The sequence below is a fragment of the Hyaena hyaena genome, unplaced genomic scaffold (assembly GCF_003009895.1).
Source record: "Hyaena hyaena isolate Hyena2069 unplaced genomic scaffold, ASM300989v1 scaffold_44, whole genome shotgun sequence".
Classification (NCBI taxonomy): Eukaryota; Metazoa; Chordata; class Mammalia; order Carnivora; family Hyaenidae; genus Hyaena; species Hyaena hyaena.
This window is the reverse complement of record NW_024080676.1, coordinates 4034906-4057589: the sequence shown is the minus strand read 5'-3', so window position 1 is coordinate 4057589 and position 22684 is coordinate 4034906. Positions and strand designations below refer to the sequence as shown.

The 22684-nt window shown below is 46.9% G+C and overlaps 1 protein-coding gene across 1 annotated transcript in view; it reads left to right on the top strand.

The window, feature by feature from the left end:
* Positions 1-22684, top strand: part of TLL2 (tolloid like 2) — a 114983-nt gene that overhangs the window by 19918 nt on the left and 72381 nt on the right. Inside the window, exon 2 of the mRNA XM_039230278.1 lies at positions 6046-6156. Coding sequence (XP_039086209.1) covers positions 6046-6156 — 111 coding nt within the window. The remainder of the gene's footprint in view (positions 1-6045; positions 6157-22684) is intronic.

The window sequence follows — 22684 nt, the reverse complement described above, 5'->3', positions numbered from 1 at the left end:
GGATTGTGAAGGCTCTGAGAAGTCCTGTAGTAAGGGAAGCTGATTATTGCAACACTTCTTATTAGGATTTAAAACTTTGGGTGGCGCCTGGTGGCTCAGTTGGTGGAGCCTCCAACTTCTGCTCACGTCGTGGTCTCACAGTTCGTGGGTTCGAGCCCAGCGTCAGGCTCTGTGCTGACAGCTTGGAACCTGGAGCCTGCTTTGGATTCTGTCTCTCTCTCTCTCTCTGCCCCTCCCCTGCTCATGCTCTGTCTCTCTCTTTAAAAATAAACATTAAAAAAATTGTTTTTTAAATGTAAAACTTTGGGAAGAGGTGGCTTTGTTGGCGAGAGGTCTGATTTGGAAATCAGGGAGGCATCAGTTAACTTAAAACATCTCTGAAGCCTCTTCCTCCTTCCATGACCTTGGCCAAGTCCTGTCTTTTCTCTGTGCCATAGAATGCATTTGGCCTAGTACACGTGACAGAGTACTATATGCTTCTATTGTAGATGGGAAAGGCAGGAAGGACAGGATGGTGTGAGAATCCTTTATGGGAGCCTTTCCCTGCAAGGCTGGCTCGTGGGCATCTTTTACAGCCTTGAGGATCAGGCATACACATGGGATCAGATGGGGAACATAATATAACTTTACAGTAATGTGCTGCCGCTGGCTCTCACCTGCAGGCTTTGTGAGAACCCATTGTATGCCCCCTTTCCCCACTCCATGTTCTGTAACCTTGAAATCAGCGAGGATGGGAGCATTTACACCAGGGAAATCAGCAAATGCTCCAAATCAGGGCTCTCCCCTCCCCTTAGCCAATTGTTAATTATCAACACATCACTCGCTGAATATATATCATTAGAAAGTATTTCTTAAAAATTAGTCTCCTTTTCTATTTGCAAATTTCTTATATAAAAGCTTTAAAGCTGTATCTGACTACTTTAAAGATTTCTATTTTTGATTTCTGAAAAGCATTTTTCCTATTGTATTTCATCTCTCTTCCTGACATAGTCGCCAGAGCTTCGTAACAAAACACCACCACCTTGTGACGACTCCCTAAATTGCAGGTTGGAGTTCCCGTGGGCTTGGCCCAGGCTGGAACAGATGGCATTTCCACCGATGTGCATTTTAGCTGCTTCCTCTGGCCTCTCCATTCAAGCTCGACCTTTCTGTGAAGAATTACCCTGCTTGGCCTCTTCATTATAGCCCTGACAAGCGTAAGAGAGGTGCAGGGGAGCCTGTGCCTCCAGGGATGTGGTGGATTGAGGCAAAGCCTTTGGTGCCTTGGGTCAGGGCTTCTCAGACTCTAGTGTGCACTCGTTCCACCTGGGAATCTTGTTCACAGGCAGCTTCTGGTTCAGCAGGTCTGGCATGGACTCTGTGGTCTTGTACTTCTGTCGAGCTCCAAGGCATCGATGCTGCTGCTCATCTGTGGATTACACTTTGAGTAGCCAGGGTTGTGGGGGAAAGTTTCCCCAGGTGGTGGGAATCCTCAGAGAGCTTCTCTTAGGAGATGGCCGTGGGCCATGTTTTCATGCTTTGCCTTTGGTAAGAATTCAAAAACTGTGTGTTTTGAATGCATAGACTTAGCTCATTTGCTTCTAACTGTTGTTCAGCCAACTTGTTGATTTAATTTTTAAATTTTAATATTTTTTAAAAAATTTAATGTTTAGTTTTGAGAGAGAGACAGAGCACAAGCAAGGGACGGACAGAGAGAGAGGGAGACACAGAATCTGAGGCAGGCTCCAGGCCCTGGGCTGTCAGCACAGAGCTAGACGCAGAGCTCGAACCCACGAACTACGAGATCATGACCTGGGCCAAAGTTGGACGCTTAACCGACTGAGGCACCCAGGCGCCCCAGTAAATTCTATTTATTGGAATTTATTTTGGTGTATAGTGTAAGGTTCTCCAATAGATAACCCATTTGTCTCTACATAACTCATAATTTAGTGCCCCCCTTTTTCCACAAATTTGTGAAACTTCCTTATATATGAATTTTCTTGTATAGATTAGAGATCACTTCCAGACTATTCTATGTTGCGGGGTTGCCGTAGCTTTCTAACATATTCAATGTCTGATGAGGCCCATCCTCCCTCAGTACTCTTTCTTGACTGTTATCACCTAGTTACACAGATGAACTTCAATATCACTTTCTCATTAATAAGAAAAATATTGGGATTTTGACTGAAGCATAATAAACCTACACATTAATTTGAAGAAATCAACATAGCATGTCTTTCTTTTCATGTCAGCCACTTTTTATACCTTTTAGTAGAATTTTACATTCTTGACATAGTATCACCCCTTTTATATCAAGGTTATTTCTAGATATGTGATGCTCTTTTAAACATAATTTATTGTTTTATTTATATCATTATATAAAATTGTATTTTATATTATTTGTATTCATAATATAGCCATTAGCCACATGTAACAATTTAAATTTAATTAAAATAAAATGTAAAATTCAGTTTCTCAATTACATTAGCCACATTACAAGTGCCCGGTAACTACATGTGGTTATTGGCTATCACATTGAAAAGCTCAGACATAGAACTTTCCCACCGTTGCAGAAAGTTCTGTTGCATAGCTTATAGTGGTATTGTTGATCCATCATTTTTCTTATGCGTTGTTCCAGTATCTTATTTTATTTGGGAGCACTTTTCAACTTATTCTCTGTTGTTTCTAGGAAGAGCAATTGGTTTTTTTTTTAATTTTTTTTAATGTTTTTTTAATTTATTTCTAGGAGAGAGAGAGAGACAGTGTGAGCAGGGGAGGGTCAGAGAGAGAGGGAGTCACAGACTGAAACAGGCTCCAGGCTCTGAGCTGGGAGTCAGCACAGAGCCCGATGCGGGGCTCGAATCCACGAACCGCGAGATCATGACCTAAGTGAAAGTCGGACACTTAACCGACTAAGCCACCCAGGCGCCCCAGAGCAATTGTTTTTATACCAAACTTCTGGTTTCTTTTCTCCAACAGTATTACCCTGATTTTCTTCCTAACAATGAAGGATGATTGCCTTCCTGAAGAGGAAAGCAGGAATGGCCAAAATATCCCTGATGGTGGCTATTCCCACAGGTGCCCATGGCAGACATCACTAATCAATCATAGTACTCTTTGCTGTTGCCTGAACTATTGCTGTTTTTGAAACTGACGTTGTCATGCCCTGCTCTTCTCTGGCTCCTGAGATGGAATAGGATGCAGTGGCAGGAACAGAGGTGTCTTCCTCACGTGTGCTTCCCAGGGAGGACCCTGATTCCACCTCCTGAGAGTAGCTCTCCAATCATTTTCCTCCATGGCCCTCCATGGCCCCATTCAGGGAGGCCTGTATTTTCTTTTTATTACTCTTATTGGGCGTCTTTTCCAGCCTACTTCCTTCCCCATAGAAGGTTGGGGGCTCAAGGATCACTACAGGTCATTTTATATCTCCAACAGTTGAGGTCTTCTGCAGGCCATGCTAGTGGCGTTTTGGGCACAAAACTTTTCTGAAATGTGAATTGTCTTCCTATTTGATTCAGCTCCACATGCCATGGCCACACCACAGTCATTTCCTAGACATGCCTCTCTCTCCGACTTAATGGCTGGCTACTTGCACTTACAAGGCCTCCTCTACCAAACCATGCTTCTCACACTGAAAGAACGTACTGGGAACCATCTTGACTGGCCCTCACTATAGAGTTGAGTTTTTTTTTTTCTTGCACAAATTTCTCAAGGTGTAGTTACATACTGTATAATTCCCTATTGTAAGTGTACAATTCAATGATTTTAGTAAGTTCATAGTTGTGTGACCATCACCACAATTAAATTATGGAACATTTCCACCACCTGGAAAAGTACCTTAACACCCATTTATAGTCAAGTTTTGGTCCTGCCCCAACCCTAGTGATCACTATTCTAACTCTATAAAATTTTTTTAATGTTTTATTTATTTTTGAGAGAGAGATAAAGACAGCATGAGCAGGGGAGGGTCAGAGAGAGAGGGAGTCACAGAATCCAAAAACAGGCTCCAGGCTCTGAGCTGGCAGTCAGCACAGAGCCTGACATGGGGCTCGAACCCACAAACCGTGAGATCACAACCCGAGCCGAAGTCGGATGCTCAACCGACTAAGCCACCCAGGCGCCCCTCTAGACATTTAATATAAATGGAATCATCTAGCTTCTATCACTTAGCATGATGTTTTTCAGATTCATGCATGTTGTAGCATGTGTCAATAGTTTATTCTTTTTAATTGCTGAATAGCTTTTCATTTTATATGTATATCACTTTTTGTTTATCTGTTCTACAGCCAATAGACATTTATGTTGTTTTCACGTTTGGAGCTATGATGAATAAGGCTGCTATAAACATTTGAGTTAATGTCTTTGTGTGGACATATATTTTCATTTCTCTTGGGAAGTTTCCCTAGGAGTGGAATTTCTGGGTCTTTTGATAAGATTACATTTAACTTTTTAGGAAACTACCAAATGATTTTCCATAGGTAGAATACTATCTTATATTCCAACTAGCAATGGGTGAGGGATCCCATTTCTCCACACCACAAAACTGAGTTTGAATTAGCCTTTGTTACTCAAAGGCCTTCTCAGTTTTTCTTTCATTGCTTACTGATGAGAATACGTTGGGTCTTCCTGAATTTCTGCACTCTCTCTATTCCTTTTCATTCCCACTATAAATTGCCCAATTCTCTATAAAACCCCTTTCTTTCTTATAGTACCTTATGAAACACAGCTAATAGCAACCAAAGCATGCTACTAACATTCTGACTCTCAGTCTCTTCACTTAAAGCCATAGCTCATTCACCTTGTCATCTGCCTTCCTAGTTAAAGCAGGCAATATTTTTACCAGGTACCTCATCACTGCATGACATACATCACCTCCTTCCAGCCTTAATTAACAGTTTCCTTGACATCCACTACCTTGTGCCCAAACACAATTTATTTTTGTTACAGTAGAACACTACTTCTGATCGCAATTTCTGTATTAGTCAGGATAAAGACATTGTGCTCTAGTAACAAGTAGCCCCAAATCTCAGAGACTTATAAAAACAGCAGTTTTTCTTCTCTTTATTCATACCATAGATCCTTCCTGATCAGCCATACCTCTGCTGCACATCATATTTACTCTAGAACCCAGGGTGATAGAGTCCCCACCCTCTGGAATGTTGCTTGTCTTTTGGGAAATGGAAAAGAGGACATGCGAATCATGCACTAACTATTAAAGCTTCCTCTCACATTTAATTAGTCAGAGCAGGTGAAGTGGCCAGTCCTAACATTAGTGGGATAGAGAAAGATAATCTTTCCCAGGGAAAGGCAGCAAATATTGTGAACAATAGTATCATTTATCACATTATGCTTTTTCTTTTATATCCTGGCGACTCTGGCAAAGAAAGAAACAGCTATCTCTATGCGGTAGTTTTGCCCAGAGCTGCTTACAAAGCTAAAGTAAGACAGGATGTCCTTTCAAGATACTGTACAGACCTAGGCCTTTGATCTTCATGGTAGTTGGCCCCAACCCTGTGGCTTTGATACACAGAATATGTCATTCCTCTGTCTCTGCCAGCCCTATGTGTTAGGTTCAGGGAAGGATCCGATTGGATGCTCTGTCATTTCTAGGGGGTGCCTGGGTGGCTCAGTTGGTTAAGGGTCTACCTATTGATTCTGGCCCTGGTCATGATCCCATAGTTCATGAGATCAAGCCCCATGTCGAGCTCACGCTGACAACGCGGAGCCTGCTTGGGATTCTCTCTCTCCCCATCCCCTGCTTGCTCTGTCTCTCTTTCTCTCTCAAAATAAATAAATAAACATTAAAAAAATACCTTACAGACCTAGAACCTTGATCTTCATAGTGGTTGGCCCCAGCCCTATGGCTCTGATACACAGAAGTATTATATGTCATTCCTCTGTCTCTACCAGCCCTTATATGTTGGGTCCAGGAAGAAATCCGATTGGATGGACTTTCATTTCTAGACTTTGCCATTCAACACCCATTGTCCTCTGAGACATTCATAAATCCATTTTTTTCTTCATCTCCAGCTTTAATGGACCCATTTATGTTTTTTTTCTTCCCAGCTGTCTTTTGGGGAGACATTGCCTTAGATGAAGAGGACCTGAAGTTATTTCATATTGACAAGGCCAGAGACTGGATCAAGCAGACAGTAGAGGAAAGGGGACATAGCACAGGTAAGTACTGTGTCCCCCACTTCTCTTTCTCTGGGGAAAAGGGTAAGGGACTCCAGCAAGGGTAGATGTAGACCATAAGACAACAGTACTTGACCTGTCAGTCCTGTGCCCACCTGTCTGTGGAAAACCAGAGGGGCACTTTTTCTGCACCACAGGCTGTGGACTGGAGCCTCTGATCTGCTGATCCTTGTAAGAAAACATCAATTTGCCTCTTTATCTGAAGGGTCAGGCTCCAGCTCAGAGGGCTCAGACTTGAGCTCAGTGTCGGTTCTCAGGACTTTGGCCTCAGGGCCCAGCACTTCCCAGACTGGAGAGAATTACTCCATTTCGGGCGTGTTTGTTGAGGATGCTGATAATGCTCAGCACTGGGGGGAGATGTTTGCCCATGGGATGCTGTGCACTCCTTTTGCAGACAAACCAGGAAATATGATGGGGCTTTAGACTTCGGTACTCTTCTCCCGCCTTGCCTCCACCCTGGGGTGAATAGTAGGGGAACTTTGTCCTGAGTTCTCATTCCCACTGCCCACTGGGCTCAGATGCCTCAGCTCTGGGGAGTCCCCATTCTCAGAAGCAGCACATGGGGGCTGAACTGTGAGGCTGATGGGCCAGTATGGCTCACGATGGCTTGCTATTTAGTGACCAGGGCTCAAACGTGCCTGATGCCAAACTGCCTCTGCTACTCGCAACCCCTCCTCCCACACTCTTTTCCTTTCTCTTGAGACTTAACACTTACTGTGGTAAGAACACTAGGGGTTTACTCTCTTGATAAATGTTTGAGTGTGCAAACAGTGTTATAAACTACGGGCCCAGTGTGGTACGGCACATCTGCAGAACTTACTCATCTTGTATAACTGAAGCTCTGTACCATTTTTGGGAGACACCTGTCATGGTCAAGTGCAGTGCTGGACAGCAAGCACTGCAAGTAAGATGTGACCCCTGCCTTCAAGGAGACCATTCATGCCAGGCAGACAGGGTTTAGACCTGGACAAACTCTCTAACATCTCCAAGGTTCAGTTTTCCTATCTGCAAAATGGGGATGAAACCAGCACCCACTCCAGAGGGTGTTGGGAGGGCCAAGTCCCAGGGCAATGGGCTGGCCTGGTACCTGGCACACAGCAAGTTCTCAGACAATGGTAGATATGATTGCTGAGGTGCTCCCAGTCTGGTGGAATGAGGCTGTCAGATAAATAGACGAAGTGCAGTTCCTCACAGCAAGGGCTGTAATAAACCAAGAGAAGTGGGAAGAGACAAGAGTGAGGGGAAGAAGCCCACCCAGGTGAGCCAGGAAAGGCCTTGTGGGAGTGGGAACTCTTGCATTATGTCTTGAAGAATGAGTATGAGTTCTTGAAGTCAAGAATTGAAAAAAAGACATTTCAGGCAGTGGGGAAGTCATGTGGGGAGTATGAGAGGGCTTATCTTTACTCAGGGAAGAACGGTAAGGTGTGAGTCACTGGAAGGTGGCTCTTTGGAGTAGGCTATGGTAGACTGATACCCCTGGAGAGGTTGGCCAGGGTAGATGGTGAGGATGCCTTTCGGAGGGGTGGAAATGTGCCCAGAGTAAGGGGGTAACTCCCATGGCTCAAGCAATGAGCAACTACAGGGACTGGGCCAAGTCCAAGCTCCAAGCTCCCTCCAGGGGGAGAGCAAGAGGGCAAAGGTTGTCAGGAGGTAGAGGGACACCACTGCCAGAGGTTGGGAGGAAAGAGGATCAATTTAGCACCTTAGAGTTTCTTTTTGGTGTCTGGTTCTATGACTATAATTTCTTAGGAGCTTTGAGGACTCTCATATATGGTTTGGATAGTCTGTTTCAATTTTATTTTATTTATTTTTTGAAGTTTATTTATTTTTGAGAGAGAGTGCAAGTTGGAGGGGGTTGGGCAAAGAGAGAGGGAGACACAGAATCCGAAGCAGGCTCCAGGCTCTGAGCTGTCAGCACAGAGCTTGACACGAGGCTCGAACTCACAAACTGTGAGATCATGACCTGAGCCGAAGTCGGACACTTAACCGACTGAGCCACCCAAGCTCCCCAGCTGTTTGAATTTTAAATAGATTTTTACAAACCAAATTATTTTTCACACCAATGTAAATAATAATTGAGCTCTAACAAAAGGAAGCATCTCATAATTCTACACTACAGCTAACCAGTTCTTACCTGGAGGCCTAGAGAAGTTGACCTAATTGTAAATCTCTGGGTGGTTAAAATTTTTTAAACTTCTTTTTGCAATATGACTTAAAAATAGTAAATTCACATATTTCAAATACACAGGATTGTGAACTTTTACATATGTCCTCCTAAACACCACCCAGACCAAGGCATGGAACATTTCCAGTTAGTACCCATCCCTCTCGCCTGGCCTCTGTCACACGGACTCATTGTACCTGTGTAAATAGAATTACTCAGCATGCATTGTTTGTGTCTGTCTTATTTCACTCAGCTTTTTGACCTTGTTGCGTGAAGCAGTTTGCCTCTCTCGGTGTTGTGTGGTATTCTCTTGTGTGACCGAATGCTAGCGTAGTTGTCTTTCTGTTGACAAACATTTAGACAGGTCACAGTTTGGGGCTGTGATCCGTAAAGCTGCTGCTGACATCCTCAGATATACGTTAGGGTGGACGCAAGCACTCTGCCCACGGGGTAAGCAGGAGTGGATTGCTGGGTCTCGTGGTACGTAAGCTCAGCTTTAGTAGATACCATCTGTTTTCCAAAGTGCTTGCACCAATTCACACTCTGTGTGGGCACATACAACTTGGAGAGCAGGAGCAGTGACCAAGCAAGATCCGGTGAGGACCCTGGAGCTAGAGCTCTCTGGCTCGGGGACCCTTCTCACACACCCTGGGCCAGCATAGCAGTTACGTGATGCTCATCCACCAACACAAATACCCAGGGTCATCCCTATCAGTGATCCTGTGGTGTCCTGGGGGGACCTGCCATGGCACAGTGTGGGGGCTCAGCCTTGACGGATGAGAGTGGGAGACCCCAGAGAGAGGTGGGAAGCAACCAACCACCATGTGGGCCAGCTTCCGGAGAATTGCTGTCTGGAAGGTTGTGTATGGATGCTCAGTGCAGGGAAGCCTGGTAGCCGTGCCTCCACTTCCCTCACAGCACTCCCCAAGACCAGCCTGGTCAGCCTCCTGGTCCAAGAACTTGAGTTTTCCCTTTCCCTCTTCCCTGTGAACTCTGAGAAGGCAGAGTGCACATCAAATTTTCCTTTGGATCTCTCAGACGTGGCCCAGTCCCTTGTACCTAGAAGGCACTGGTCAATATGGGTGAGAGAAGGAAGAGGCCTGTGGAGATTGGCAGACCCCAGAACCATCTCCTAGGGGCCTTGACGATCAAGAGCTCCAATAGGGCTTTGCTTCCAGAAGGGTGGTTAAAGTGCTGGTTATAGTCATGGGCTTTGGGGTCAGCCCATCTGGGCTTGGATTTTTGAGCTGTGCCTCAGTTTCTTCATCTGTAAAATGGGAATAGTAATGCTGCAAGGACAAAAAGAATATGTATGAAGTGCTTAGCACAGTGCCTGGCTAATAATAAGAGCTCAATAAATATCAATGCTGCCACCTCCTCATTATTAGTAGGAATAGTATTTGCAGAAAGCACAGTGACCTGGGAGGGGGTAGGGCTAAAGTGGAGAGAGGGGAAACTGCAATGTACTGGAAAGAACATTGGCAGCTTGGGTCTGAAACATGCACCTGCCTGGTGTTTCCTCCTTCCCAAGTTTGGAGGTTTGTTTTTTTTTTTTCCCCCTTGTGTGTTTTTATGGCAAAGTGATTTTTATCCTGATCACTTTTCTCTGAGGGCCAATAGTACTTTGCAGCTATCTAAAATAGCTGTTTTATTTTCAGAATGGGAATATATTTTATTATTTTTGCTGATTAAACAGATACTGCTGGTTGTTTGAAAAAAAAAAAAGTCCAATAGCTTGAAATTGTAGAAAGTAGAAAGTAAAAATCTCCTGTTCTCTCAGTCCCAGTGATCTGTGTCATTATCTGTTTGCTGGATTCCTTCCAACCTCACTGGGCTCAGGCCGTGTGCGTACAGGTATTTTTAAAACATAGAAAGGGTTTTTCTCAACACTGTCTTGTGTAGCCTGTGTATTTCAGTTAACACCACTTCATGGACATCTTTTCATGTGGTGCATTGTCGTTTATCACATTTAACGTATAGCTCTGCCACAATTTAACTAATCGTGTACAGATGGGCATGAAGAACGTTTCCCTCTTTTTTCTGGTAATTTTTTCCGCATAGAACCAATGGTGCTGTGAACAACTTTGAGTGTAGATTCTTAAACATTTGCTTTGATTAAAACATAAAGAAATAAAAAGGAACCACACCTTCATGTCATCTTCCTGCTTCCAAATGTGCAAAAAGATGTATTCTTAGATTTAGGTTATTTCATTTCCAAGCTTTGGTTAGTGCTCCTGTGTTTTAGGGGAGGGAACGAGGCCCGGGGGTGCGGGGGCGCTGGACCCCTGGAGCGGGACCAGAGCAGGGAGGCTTCAGCGCCCTGCAGTGCAACCCCAGAAGTGCCTTCTTTCCCTGGCTCACCCTGTGAGTTTGGGGCTGCTCTCTTGGCTGCAGAATGAAACCGTATCTTTGCCCTAGAAGTGACCAAGTTGGCCTCATTCTCTAGTTGTGCCCAGCGTCCTAAATTCAGTGACTGGCAGAACCAGGACTAGAACCAGGCTTCCCAACTCCAAGGCCACGCGTCCTCCCTGTACCAACCCGTCTACCATGTTTGCAATCAGAAGGAACAGAGAACAGCAGAGGTGCGTGTAATCATTCCTTTGCCGTCACTTGGAAGGTAGGCTGAAGCCTCTCTGGGCCAAACGGTGACATTTGGGCCAGCCACCTTGTGCCTGGGTGGGTTTAGGAGCCCACTGAGGGTGCTGCACTGGCCACAGAAGAAAGCCCTAGAGCCCGCAGAGGGAGCATGGCTCTGCCAGCACCTTGACTTCAGACTTCTAGCCTCCAGAACTGGGAGTGAATGGATTTCTGTTGTCACAAGCCACATACTTTGTGGTCGTTTGTTATAGCCGTCCTAGGAAATTAACACAAACACACTTCTGAACGCCTTTCAGCGGCTCGCTATCACTCAGCAGAAATGTCCCTTAATCTGGCCTTCGTCTGGGCCCTCCACACGCTGTCTTCCGCCTGCGTATCTGGCCCCCTTCCCTCTCCTTGTCCTCCGGCCGAACATAATAATGTTGTGTCTATACCAGCCCTGGGTTTCCCTCCTTTCAGACTTCTGTCCCAGCTATGCCTTCTGCCCTAAGTCCCCCTTCTGCAGAGAAAGAAACAAAGGCCCAGAGAAGGCCAGTGACTCCTCCAGGACCCTCCAACGGGTATGCACATTCACAACCCCACTTACTCTGCATGGCTGCCAGCTGGGCAGGCCACCTGGGTTGACAGTGCTGTTAAAATTAGCCTCAGGTTGTGCTTGGGATGGAGAGAGCTCTATTTTCTCTCCATTTTCACATGGGCTCCTGCCCCTGCCACGGGAGCTCTGCCAGAGGAAGTGGCAGCAGCATCTTGGATGTGTGCGGGGCAAGGAGGCAGGAGCGCATTCTGCAGGGAGAGAAAGTCCTTCTGTGTGCATTTTATTTGCAGAAAGAAGAATGGGAGCTCTGAGCAGGCATGGGCCAAGCTGTCCCATGAATGGGACCCTTGAATTAACATTGCAGAGTTTCCTAAAGCTGCTAATCGGATTAGCTGTGTACTGAAGGAAGTACTTAGCGGGACACACACACTCTCCGGCCCTCCTGCATCTTCTGCCAGTGATGGTGCAAGCCGGAGAGCCCCGTTTCTGAGTTCCAAGGCACCTCTTCTGCTAACCACACAGGGTGGAGGGCGGCGTGGTTGATGTTTTGGACTTTTATTTGTTTGTATCTTCTGAGGAAGCCAGGGTTGCATAATCTCATCTTCTCAAATATCTGGGAACCTGGGGAGGAAGTCTCACCTTGCATTATCTCCATCCGGATAATGGATCTGATTTCTTGGTCTTTGTAAGGAGGACTCGGAAAGGGGAAATGGTTGTAATGACTTATTGGCTCTGATGGAAGCTGATGTTCCCGCCTTGTCTATTCTGAGCCACTGGGCCATGTCCAGCTGTATTTAAGAAACCAACCTTCCTCTAAATCCTCCTTCCCTAAACCCCTGCCATCTGTGTGAGTGTCTGCATGAGCCCAGCTGTTTCAGCTCCTGACTTCAAAAGAATGAAACAGCAGGAGTGAAACATGGGTTTGGATAGCTTGCCTGCCCTCTCTGGGCCTCCTCTCTGAACCCCGAGGGCCCACCCTCCTGGCACACCCTTTAGTTCCTAGGCTTGGTGGTACATGTTACCATCACCTGGCCTCAGTGTTCCCATCTCTGTATCCACATCCTCATTTTTTTCAAGCCAGTTTGAGCTCTAGATTTGAACTCTGGTGTTTCAGGTCAGAGAAAAGAGGGGATGCAAAAGCCATTGGGCATCGAGGGGCAAAATTTAGGAAGGCTAATGCATGCCCATGAGATACTCACATGTACTATGAGGGTTTCTGGGCTCATAGTGTTTCTGGGTTCACAGGGTTTATTTCCCTCCTTGCCTTCCAAGGTTTGAAGCTCTAAAAGGAGACCCAACATGTCTCTGCTCTCAACACATTTTTAGTTTTAAAACTCTTGAGAGAGCTTGTGGGTGGGGTTGTTGTAAGCAGCCCCATCAACAGGTTGTGATTTTCAGCCTCTGTTCCTGTGGAGACAATCCCTAAACTTTGTACACGTGGCCTCACCACCTCATTAATTTTCTTTATTGGGGGTGGGAGTGTCCAGGTAAGACGTGGGGCAGTGGGTGGCTCCCTGTGACATCTTGTAGAAGAGATGATGTCCTGAGTTATGGATGAACACCAGGTTATACTTTTGCTGGGGCAGTGTGTTGGATTCAAGTCTGTCTTGGGGCGCCTGGGTGGCTCAGTCAGTTAAGCGTCCGACTTCAGCTCAGGTCATGATCTCACGGTTCATGGGTTTGAGCCCCACATCGGGTTCTGTGCTGACAGGGCAGAGCCTGGAGACAGTTTCAGATTCTGTGTCTCCCTCTCTCGCTGCCCTTCCCCCACTCATGCTCTGTCTCTCTCTGTCCCAAAAATAAATAAACTACAAAAAAATTTTTAAAAAAAAGTCCGTCTTCTAGTATCATGCAATGCCAAATGCCATCTTAGCAAAGTCTGGTGGCCTCTGCTGCTGGAGCTACTATCTTAGAAAGCTGGAGAGGAAAAAGAGGCTGTCAGGGAGCAATCTTATTGTCTCCACCATCTCCTCCAGAACTTTGGAGGAGGGAGTGCCCGGAGAATAAGGTCTTGGTGACCTCTTTCCTCTAAGTGTATTGTACTTGACATTTTGGGGTTCATAGACCCCTTTGAGAGTCTGATGAATATTATGAGCATTTCTCTGAGAATAAAGGACACACATACACACACACACGCACAATTTTGCTTGGAATTTCAAGAGATTTAACTGGATCCCAAGTTATGAAACACTTGGTCTCCCTTTTCTGAGTGCTTCTGCACTGTTGGAAATGTTCTCCATTTCATGTGGCGCAACTACAGTGTAGAAAAGCTTGGATGGTGGAGTCAGGCAGGCCCGGGTTTGCCTCTCTGGCTCCATATCGATTAGCTGGGGAACTGAGGGTGACTCATTCCCTATATGTAAAATGGGATATCAATGCCTGTCTTGCGGGGGTGGGGTGGGGGGTTTGAAAAGTGGGACAGGTAAAGCACTTGTGCCAGGGCCTGACACCTGGTAAGCACCCAATAAATACTAGCCGTGATGGCCACACCAGTGCTGGCTCCTCTGTCTTCTCTTCTCTCTGGACCACCTCTTTGTCTCAGACTCCATACCTGCCAAATGCCCTGGAATTCTCTTTCCTTGCTCTGTGTACTCTGCAGTACCTCTCTGGGCTCTCTAGAGCTGGGCCAGCACCTCTGTGATCTGAGCAGATCCTTGGGTTTAGACCCTACCTGCCCAATTCCCTAGCCTTCCCTGGTCTATCTGAGTCAAACTCTAGGATCACGAAGTTAGCTGGAGAGAGATGTGAAAATGGATTAGATGTCAATTCTCTAAGAGCAACAGCAAGAATAATACTAGCTAGCATTTGCTGTTTGCTGAGTATGTCTCACATACTTTAAATACATGATCTCATTTAACCTTCACACAGTGCTTCTATATGGTAGGTACTGTTGCCAAAGACAAGATTAGGACTTAACTCTGATGTCAAAGGTCCTACTTTTAGCCTCTATGCTCCATTGCTTCCAGAAATAGCTGCTGGCATCAGCATCACCGGTGACACTGTCCCCTTGAGCTAGGGAGACTTGGAAAGACATGGAAGAGTTCCATGTGCTAATGGGGCTACACCTCTGCATGTCCTCTGTTGTCTCAGGTCGCATTCAGTGTGTGCTTTGCTACATCCCCCAGCCTATCCCAGCCATGACTTGTCTTTGGTCTTGGCTCATCCACTCCCTTTCATTCCAGCATCAGGCTGGGCACATGAAAGATGTCAGCAAACATTTATAATCTGTGGATGGGACCATGAGCCTCAGGAGTGCTGGGTGGCCTCCGTGCTTTCCTGCTCCTCTGCTCCCCCCAGAGGCCAGTTTGGGTTAGGACTGTTTGCTTGAATACGGGATGCCTCAGACCCCAGCTGGGAGTGGGTGTCAGCAATGATAGAAATGCTTGGGGGGTGGCGCCCTTGGGCTGGGCAAGCCCTGATCACCTTGCAGGAAGTGTCTGAAAAGGGCATCCGTTAGCCAAGTGGTCAATAGCTTATCTTTACTCGGCCATTCACGTAGATTCCCAGGTGGAAAATGCAGTCCTTAGGTCTTTTCCATGCCAGAGAGGGAGTGCCAGCATTCCTGCTCACTCCTCCAGAGCGCCTTTCATCCTTCTCCTCCCAGACCTGCAGCCCCCGCCCCAGCTGACTGCTCCAATCATCTCTGCATTCTTATGAGAAATTCTTCTTGGCTCCCATGGTGTAGACCTTGATCTTCACTTGCTTGAACTCCTGTTCTGGCACGTGTCTGCTTCAGAGCTCTGCTGACCCTCTGACACCAAATTTCCCTCCCTCTTTCCTTCCTTCAAATAACGGATGCTATTCGTGTCCTCTTCTGTGCTCAGCACAGAGGCTACAGCAGAACCCACTTTCTGTCTTGCCATTCAAGAGATGGAATTTGAATGATGGATGTGATTATGGTCATGCTTTAGAGTGTAGGAGGAATGTGGAAGCCTGGAGGGCAGGACATGGGATATAAAGCCCCTGCTGGTGTGGGGCAGCCACGAACCTCCCAGAGGACGTGTGGTCCAGCAGGCAGAGCCCACACCCAGAGGGAAGTTCCCAGGTGACAGCTGTCATCCAGGCAGGAGTTGGTGTTAGGGGTCCAGCCTGGGACACGGGGTCTGCCAGGGGGCAGAGCAGGGCCACTGGGTGGGCAAGGGCAGAAACCAAGGCAAATAGCCTCAGAGGGACCTTTAGTAGAACTCATGGGAAGTTCCAGTTTTATGCTGTGAGCTTGAGAGAACAGGCTGGGACCCCTGATCCTTCCGGGGTGTGGGTATTAGGGAGGGCCTATAGGCTGGAGACTTGGCATGAAGACACGGGTCAGCGATTAGGCAGGAGTACCCAGATCCAAACTGGGTCAAAGGTGAAGTGCTGCGGAGACCCTCCGGTGTTGAGCCTAAACTCCCTATACTCCCTGCAACCTAGGACAGGCCTGGCCATAGCGTACAGGTAGGCTCAGCCCACAGATCGCGGCCAGAGCCCAGAGGGGAGGGGGACAGTGGGGCAGGAACTGGATGAGGCCTGGCAGCTATTTTGCCCATAAACTCTCCGATTTAGTAAGATGATTTGAGATGATAAAGAGGCATCTGATAAAATGCACATCTGGAAGGAAAAAACAATGCAACGTAAGGATTCTATCATCTCATTCCCTGGGGCCTCGTTTAGAGGTTGACTTATACCTTGGATTGAAGCCAGAGTTCGCTGTGAACTTGAAGTGTTAGGAAAAGTAAATTCGCTTTTAGGTTGATTTTTGTTGTGACTGCATCTCTCAGAATTTGGGGAAACTGGGCTGGGAGTCCACTTGGAGCCACAATGGGGTGCAGTGAGCTGGGTGGTGAGTGAGGGTCGGGGAGCACCCTCAGGCATTCATCCAGGGTGCTGCAATCCTGGGCTCCTCATGGACCTCGACTCCGGGAGCCTACGTCAGAATTGGGAGATTAGCTTGAGAAGCCAGGACAGACAGGATTTAGTACCTGGCATTGTAGGCAAAGTTCTCTCCGTTTCAACATACAGAATCCCACTCAAGATAGCTCAAGTAAAGAATTTACTTAACAATATATTCCCTGGGCCACCTACGGACAGAAGCTGGGGAGGGCTGGCCTCTTGTGGACTGGGCTAGGAATTGGAGAGAGAGGAGCAAAGCTGGCCTCTCATCTCAGGGGCCATAAAATGCCTCGTTTTTGCTTTTGCCTCCTCTTGCATGTGACCCATCATGGCATGGCCACCATGCCTGAGTTCCCATCATGATCCTCATCTCGAGCGTCCCCCGATGGATGCCCACAGTACCTCCCTAGGTAGGAGTACTATGGAAGTCCTAAGAGTGGAAGGGTCTCCCAGGGAGGCCGTATAACGTGAGCTGACCCGGGGCTGACACAGAGCCCCAGGGAGGTAGGAGGAGGAGACATAGTTATGGTGGAAGCAGGTGGCAGGTCTGTGTCTGTGGCTCCAGAGAGGAATGAATGATGGAGCGGCCTCCGGTTTGAGAAGCTGAGGGGCGTGGAGGTGTGGAGGCAGTTCCTTTCAGGTAAACTTGGTCCTGGGGCCAAGCCTGGGAGCCTCACACCCACTTTGCCATTTCTGTTCTTTCCATGGGAAAATACTTTGAGTTCCCATCAGCCATCTTAACACATGGAATTGGGAACACAGTCCCATGAGAGCCGACTCCCTGTGTCAGATGAGGATCCAGTCGTTGCCTCTCAGTTTGGGCCAATAGAAAGATTGTGCCTTTCCTCCTCAGTTCTTTTTTTTTTTTTTTTTTTAAGTTTTATTTATTTTTGAGAGAGAGCGTGAGCAGGGGAGGGTAAGACAGAGAGAGAGGGAGACACAGAATCCAAAGACAGGCTCCAGGCTCTGAGCTAGCTGTCAGCACAGAGCCCGACGTGGGGCTCGAACCCACAAATGATTGGTTCATGACCCGAGCCGAAGTCGGATGCTTAACCAACTGAGCCACCCAGGCAGCCCCCTCCTCAGTTCTTAATCTGATTCCACTTTCACTGTCCTTTAACTGTGTATGTTTGTGTTTGTATTTATTGAATGGGATTCCGTTTCCTGTTTTTAATTTAAATTGTAGTTGATCTCTAGAGCAGAATGAAATGAAATAAACCATTCTTAAAGCAATCTTATCTATGCTCCAATCAATTGTTCTAATATCAGTGGCCTAGATATAAAAAATACTCCCTACCCTGACTTAAGAGAACCCTGTGGCAAATCCTTTTTGACAAACTAAGGGATGCTTTTATCCAGTAAGTAATCACTCCCTAAATATTTTAGTTTTCTTAAATCTATGCACCTTTGCTTTTATATCTCTTGGCCTCTTCGAGACGTGTGTGGTTTTTTTTTTAATTTTTTAAAATGTTTTATTTATTTCTGAGAGAAAGGGACAGCGTGAGCAGGGGAGGGTCAGAGAGAGAGCAAGACACAGAATCCGAAGCAGCCTCCACACTCTGAGCTAGCTGTCAGCACAGAACCTGATGCGGGGCTCGAACCCACAAACCATGAAATCATGACCTGTGCCGAAGTCGGACGCTTAACCGACTGAGCCACCCAGGTGCCCCAAGATGTGTGTGTTTTGGTACAGCTAGAGATAAGCCTCTGTCACAAATGCATTTGCTACTCAGGTATTTTCTTCCTGGGTGTGATAATGAACTCATTTGTTTTTGGACAAAACCAGTGTCTCAGCCCTTCGGAGTTACCCACTGCACAACAGGTAGACCTTGGCCATGTCACTTCACGTCATGGGACATAATTTTTCTTATCTGTAAAAGCCCTTTTAGTATCTATAAAAGCTCTATGCTTCCTGAGGGCCAACAATGAGTCTCTTGGTTCTTTTGCCAAAGATAACCCATAAATATGTGGAGACTAAATGCGTGGTTTCTGCTACATGCACAGTTAATTAGAGAGCCAGTGTATCTCTGGTTTCTCCCTCATTTGATGCCTCATGGAACTTCAGAAAGTTCTACTCAAATTGCATCTAACTTGGACCTTCTAAGGGCCTTCCAATGGGCTCCCACACACGTTGGCAGCAATCCGGCGGTGATCCCCTTTGCCCTTAGAAAATGATGACAAACTGCGATGGGTAGGAGAGAGAAGGTTAGGAAAGCTGAGGCTGCCTCACGAAGCAGAGCCAGTGACAAGTGGGCCGTACAGCAAGCTGGAGATGCAGCTTGAGGGGCAGCAGGGGGTCCCGCCCACCCAGTGTGAGTCTGGGATGGGACCCTCCCCTTCTTCTGTCGTGCTAACCTGTGGCTGATGTGTGGGATGTGTGGGATGTGTGGGATGGCTGAAGCAAAGTCACATTTCTTCTGGGGCTGTTTACATAGAGGTCTGCAGGCCATTATTTCTGCGGTTTCCAATGAGAGGAGGTGACGATGGTGGTGGCATTGCCAGTGGAGTCTCACCCTGAGTTCTTCTGGTCATCGTCTTTCTCTTTGGTGTCCTTCAATGAGTGGTTTGCCCGCAAACAGCAAGAGAAAAGCCACAGCTGGCCTTGGCACTGAGCCTCTAACTCGCTCCTACTAGTCCTCGTTTCTGCTTCCCAGGTTCTCTGCCACCCTCCTGCACCCCTATCCCTGGGCTGCTGTTGCCCGAGGAAGGAGACCCTGTCTTCCCAGACACTGGCACCTGCTAGAGGCATGGCTTTCCCATCTGCTCTGCAGCCCAGAGGCCCTGAGCGGTCAGCCCACCAGCCAAATCTGGTCTGCAGATGTGTTTTGTTTGTTTTGTAGTGCTCACAGTTTTAAATTTAATGCCAACATTTAAAAAAATCAGATTTCTCATAAAAATCCAGAACTCTGACTTCTCTTGAAAAGTTGGGAGCTCTGGCCATGCTGGGCCAGCATTTCCACGTGGCAACAATCAGTGGAGTTACGTAGTGACAGGCTGGACTCTGGGGGAGCATGTGCTGTGCGGTTGGCCACAGACCCCACTACCCCTGTTCATCTCTCACACCCAGCCTCTTTCACTCCGATGCGTTACTTGCCTGGGCCCCCAGCTCCAGGCATCTGAATTTGCATATCAGGCCAGTGGGGAAAGGACACCACCTCTGGACCCTAAGTCAGGTCCCATGGCACTGACCATGACTCTTCTCTCTTCTCCATCAAGGGAGGAGAGTCAGAGCGTCAACTACTGTCTGGTCATTTGAAAGATCCTTCTTCTGGAGCCTCTCTTCTCTTCCTTGAACTTCCAGTCTCTGGCCCCTCCCAGCAATACCACATGCCGTGTCCTGGCCTCTGCATGGCATTGGCGAAAAAACACAAAAAAGGCAAACAGGGTACTCAGTGTGTTGTGGGAGGGTGGAGGGTGTAATGGCCCAGCAAGTGCATCGGCATCGAAACAGATTCTTTCTGCCCTAGTGAATCAGTGGGGCAGGACCATTCATAGATATTAACCTCTCTAAAACAAAGGGGCCATCACACTTCACTGACATATGCCATCACCCAGAAAGACTGTAGTCACTTTAACCTCTGTTTACGTATATTATCTCTTCAAAGTGGAGGCCTTGCTCTGCAGTTCTCCTTGAATTGAGCTGACTTCTATCCAGAAAGATCAAAGACAGGCTATGGAACTCCGTGACCCTCTTTGTACTTCTCTCCTCCAGTTCCCTGGAGAGGGTTTGGGTTAGTCTTCCTTTCTTTGATTTCCTGAGTTCCTTGCTACTCTTTCTGAGACCCAATTCCTGGGGCTTGCTCTTGGAGATTACTGTTACAGATTACCTTCTGTATATCTTGATTGATCATTTGGTCGTCTGTGCAAACACCATGTGATAAAACCCTCCTGAGATTTTCTCTGATGACACATGTGTGCCTCTTCTGAAGAATGTTTTACCACGTTGTGAGAATCCTAACCCTTGAGTCCAGGCTATCCTTTCTTCATTATCTGCAGGTTTCCCTTCAACCTCTGCTCCTGTCCCCCAAGGGACAGAGCCATGAGGCAAAGACCAAGGGCCCTGGGTTAGATCCTCCTAGGTCTGTTGCATATCAGCTGATGACCCCTCCCTCTCCCCCTAATTTCTGAATAATAATCTCAACACCATCTACTTCATATTCTTTCCTGGTGGTTTGGCGATGTTTCCTCTACCACATAGTGTGTTTTTACAAGTAGTGTTAGTATTTGTGCCTCGTTCATCTATGTGTCTTCTTATGTTAGTTTCTTTATATGTTTTAATAGTTGGTGAGTTGCATCCTTCCCATTGCCCTTGCTCTTTGTTTTTTGTTTTGTTTTTTTTTTTAGAAATGTCTTGGATAACCTCACTTGTTTATTCTTTTAGGTGAATTTAAGGATCACTTTCCTACAAAAATCTACAAGGATCCCAACAAAATCTACTTAGAATTTGGGTCATGATTGCATTAAATCCATAGCTTCATTTGGAGAAACTGACACATTTATAATATTTAGTCAGTCCATCCAGGAACATGGAATGTCTCTCCTTCACTTACTATTATTTTTACAAATTGCAATAAAGTGAATAATTCTCCTATTGCAGTTATACACATTTCCTGTTAGAGTTACCCCAAATCTCTTATGTTGACCGTCTGTAACGCTTCTTTCCACTGGCATATTTCAGCATGATGGCTGCGAAAGGGAGTGCCTTTTTCACATCTCAGAGCAGACAAAGGCTTCCCTCCTCCCCACTTCTCATAACCGGCTGCAGACCGAACAGGGGTTGTACCATCACCTAAACAGCTCACCTAGGCACCCTCCTCTCCATCTCTGTGGTCTGTCCACTTCAGGATGTCATCACTTCTTGCTGGGAGACTAACCTCAATGTCCAATGTGCTCTTTCCTCCCTTCCTGCTTGTCTGCAAGGCCCATCCCAGGCCTGGGTTTACATCACGGAAGAGGTTGGAGCTTGTGTTTTAGAGAGTGTCATGGATGCAGGCAGTTAACATGCAAGCACCGAAACGAGATCATTGCTTGTTCAGTGAGCCCAGAAGGGAATAAATGGGGACTGGAGAAGGTTCTTCCAGAAACTTCCTTTTATGCATTCAGCTATTTATAAGCCCAAATTTTGTCTAAATTTTGGCCCTCAGCATCTCAAAGAAGGATTTAATTGGTGTCGCATCATTCTCCTTGGTTTGTGCTGTCTCACCATCAGCCCTGAACACTGTGGGTCTGAATTTCTACCCCTGTGCCTCTCTAATGCGCCACCGCTGCCATACGTGACCATTCTCTGCTTTAGAAGCACACCTCTTCAGAAGCTTCTAGAAATCTATGTGTAGGAGAAGCCCTAAATTGCTCTTTAGTATAAAGGCTGTCAGTGGAGGCACATGGGCCTGGGGTTGCATCTGGGTTTTGCCTCTTACTATCTGGGTTTTGTGAACAAGGGTGAGTTGTTTAGAGTCAGTATTGATAGTAGTAACAGCAGTAATAGCTGACTCAATGAGTGCCGATGTGGGGGCAGGCATTGTTCTATGCCTTCCATGTATTATCCCTCTTCATCTTCATAACAGCCCTACGAGGTGAATCCTTCTATGGGTGAGGCAACTGAAGGGGAAAGTGGTCAATGACGTGTTTGAGGTCCCACAGCTAGTCAGTGGTGAAGCGGAGGCTTTACAGGGAAGCATTCTAACTCTGGAGCATGCACCTTGCAAACCGCCTGATTTGCCTGAACTTCAGATACATGGAGATCAGGTAGGTGATAGGTGGGCTGTTACATTCGTGCCCCCTTGACAAACCTTACCTGGCACAGTCTTTTGCTGGTACCGCCCTCTCCCTTAGGGACTCTGGGCTCAGCCCAAAGTGACTTGCTTTGGCCAGTGGGAAACTAGGAAGCATGATGTAAGCAGAGGCTTTTATACAGCACTGGAACATTGGAACTTACCATTTTGGAAGGCTGCCTCTTGGAAGCGTTCTGCGTTAGGAAGCCCAACGGAGCCATGCTGTTAGGAAGCCCAAGAGGACTGTGTACAGAGGCCGTATGGAAGAGAGCCACAGCCCCAGACTATGGCTCCACATGAGCCACTATGGCCACCCTTTAGCCAGTTGCGCTATCCCAGCTAAGACCCCAGACACTGTGGAGCAGACAAGCAAGCACCATTTGTTCTTTGCTGCCATTCCCGGCCCACAGAATCAGAAGTGAGCATAAAATGGTTAATTTAAACCACTCGGTTGAGAGGGATAGCTTGTTATGCAACAATAAATGATGGAAACAGCCTTCAAAGAAGCCAAGGCCAGGCTGGGTATGAAAGATGTGGGCCAAGTGACAAAAGTGCTTGGAGTCCAGGGCTCAG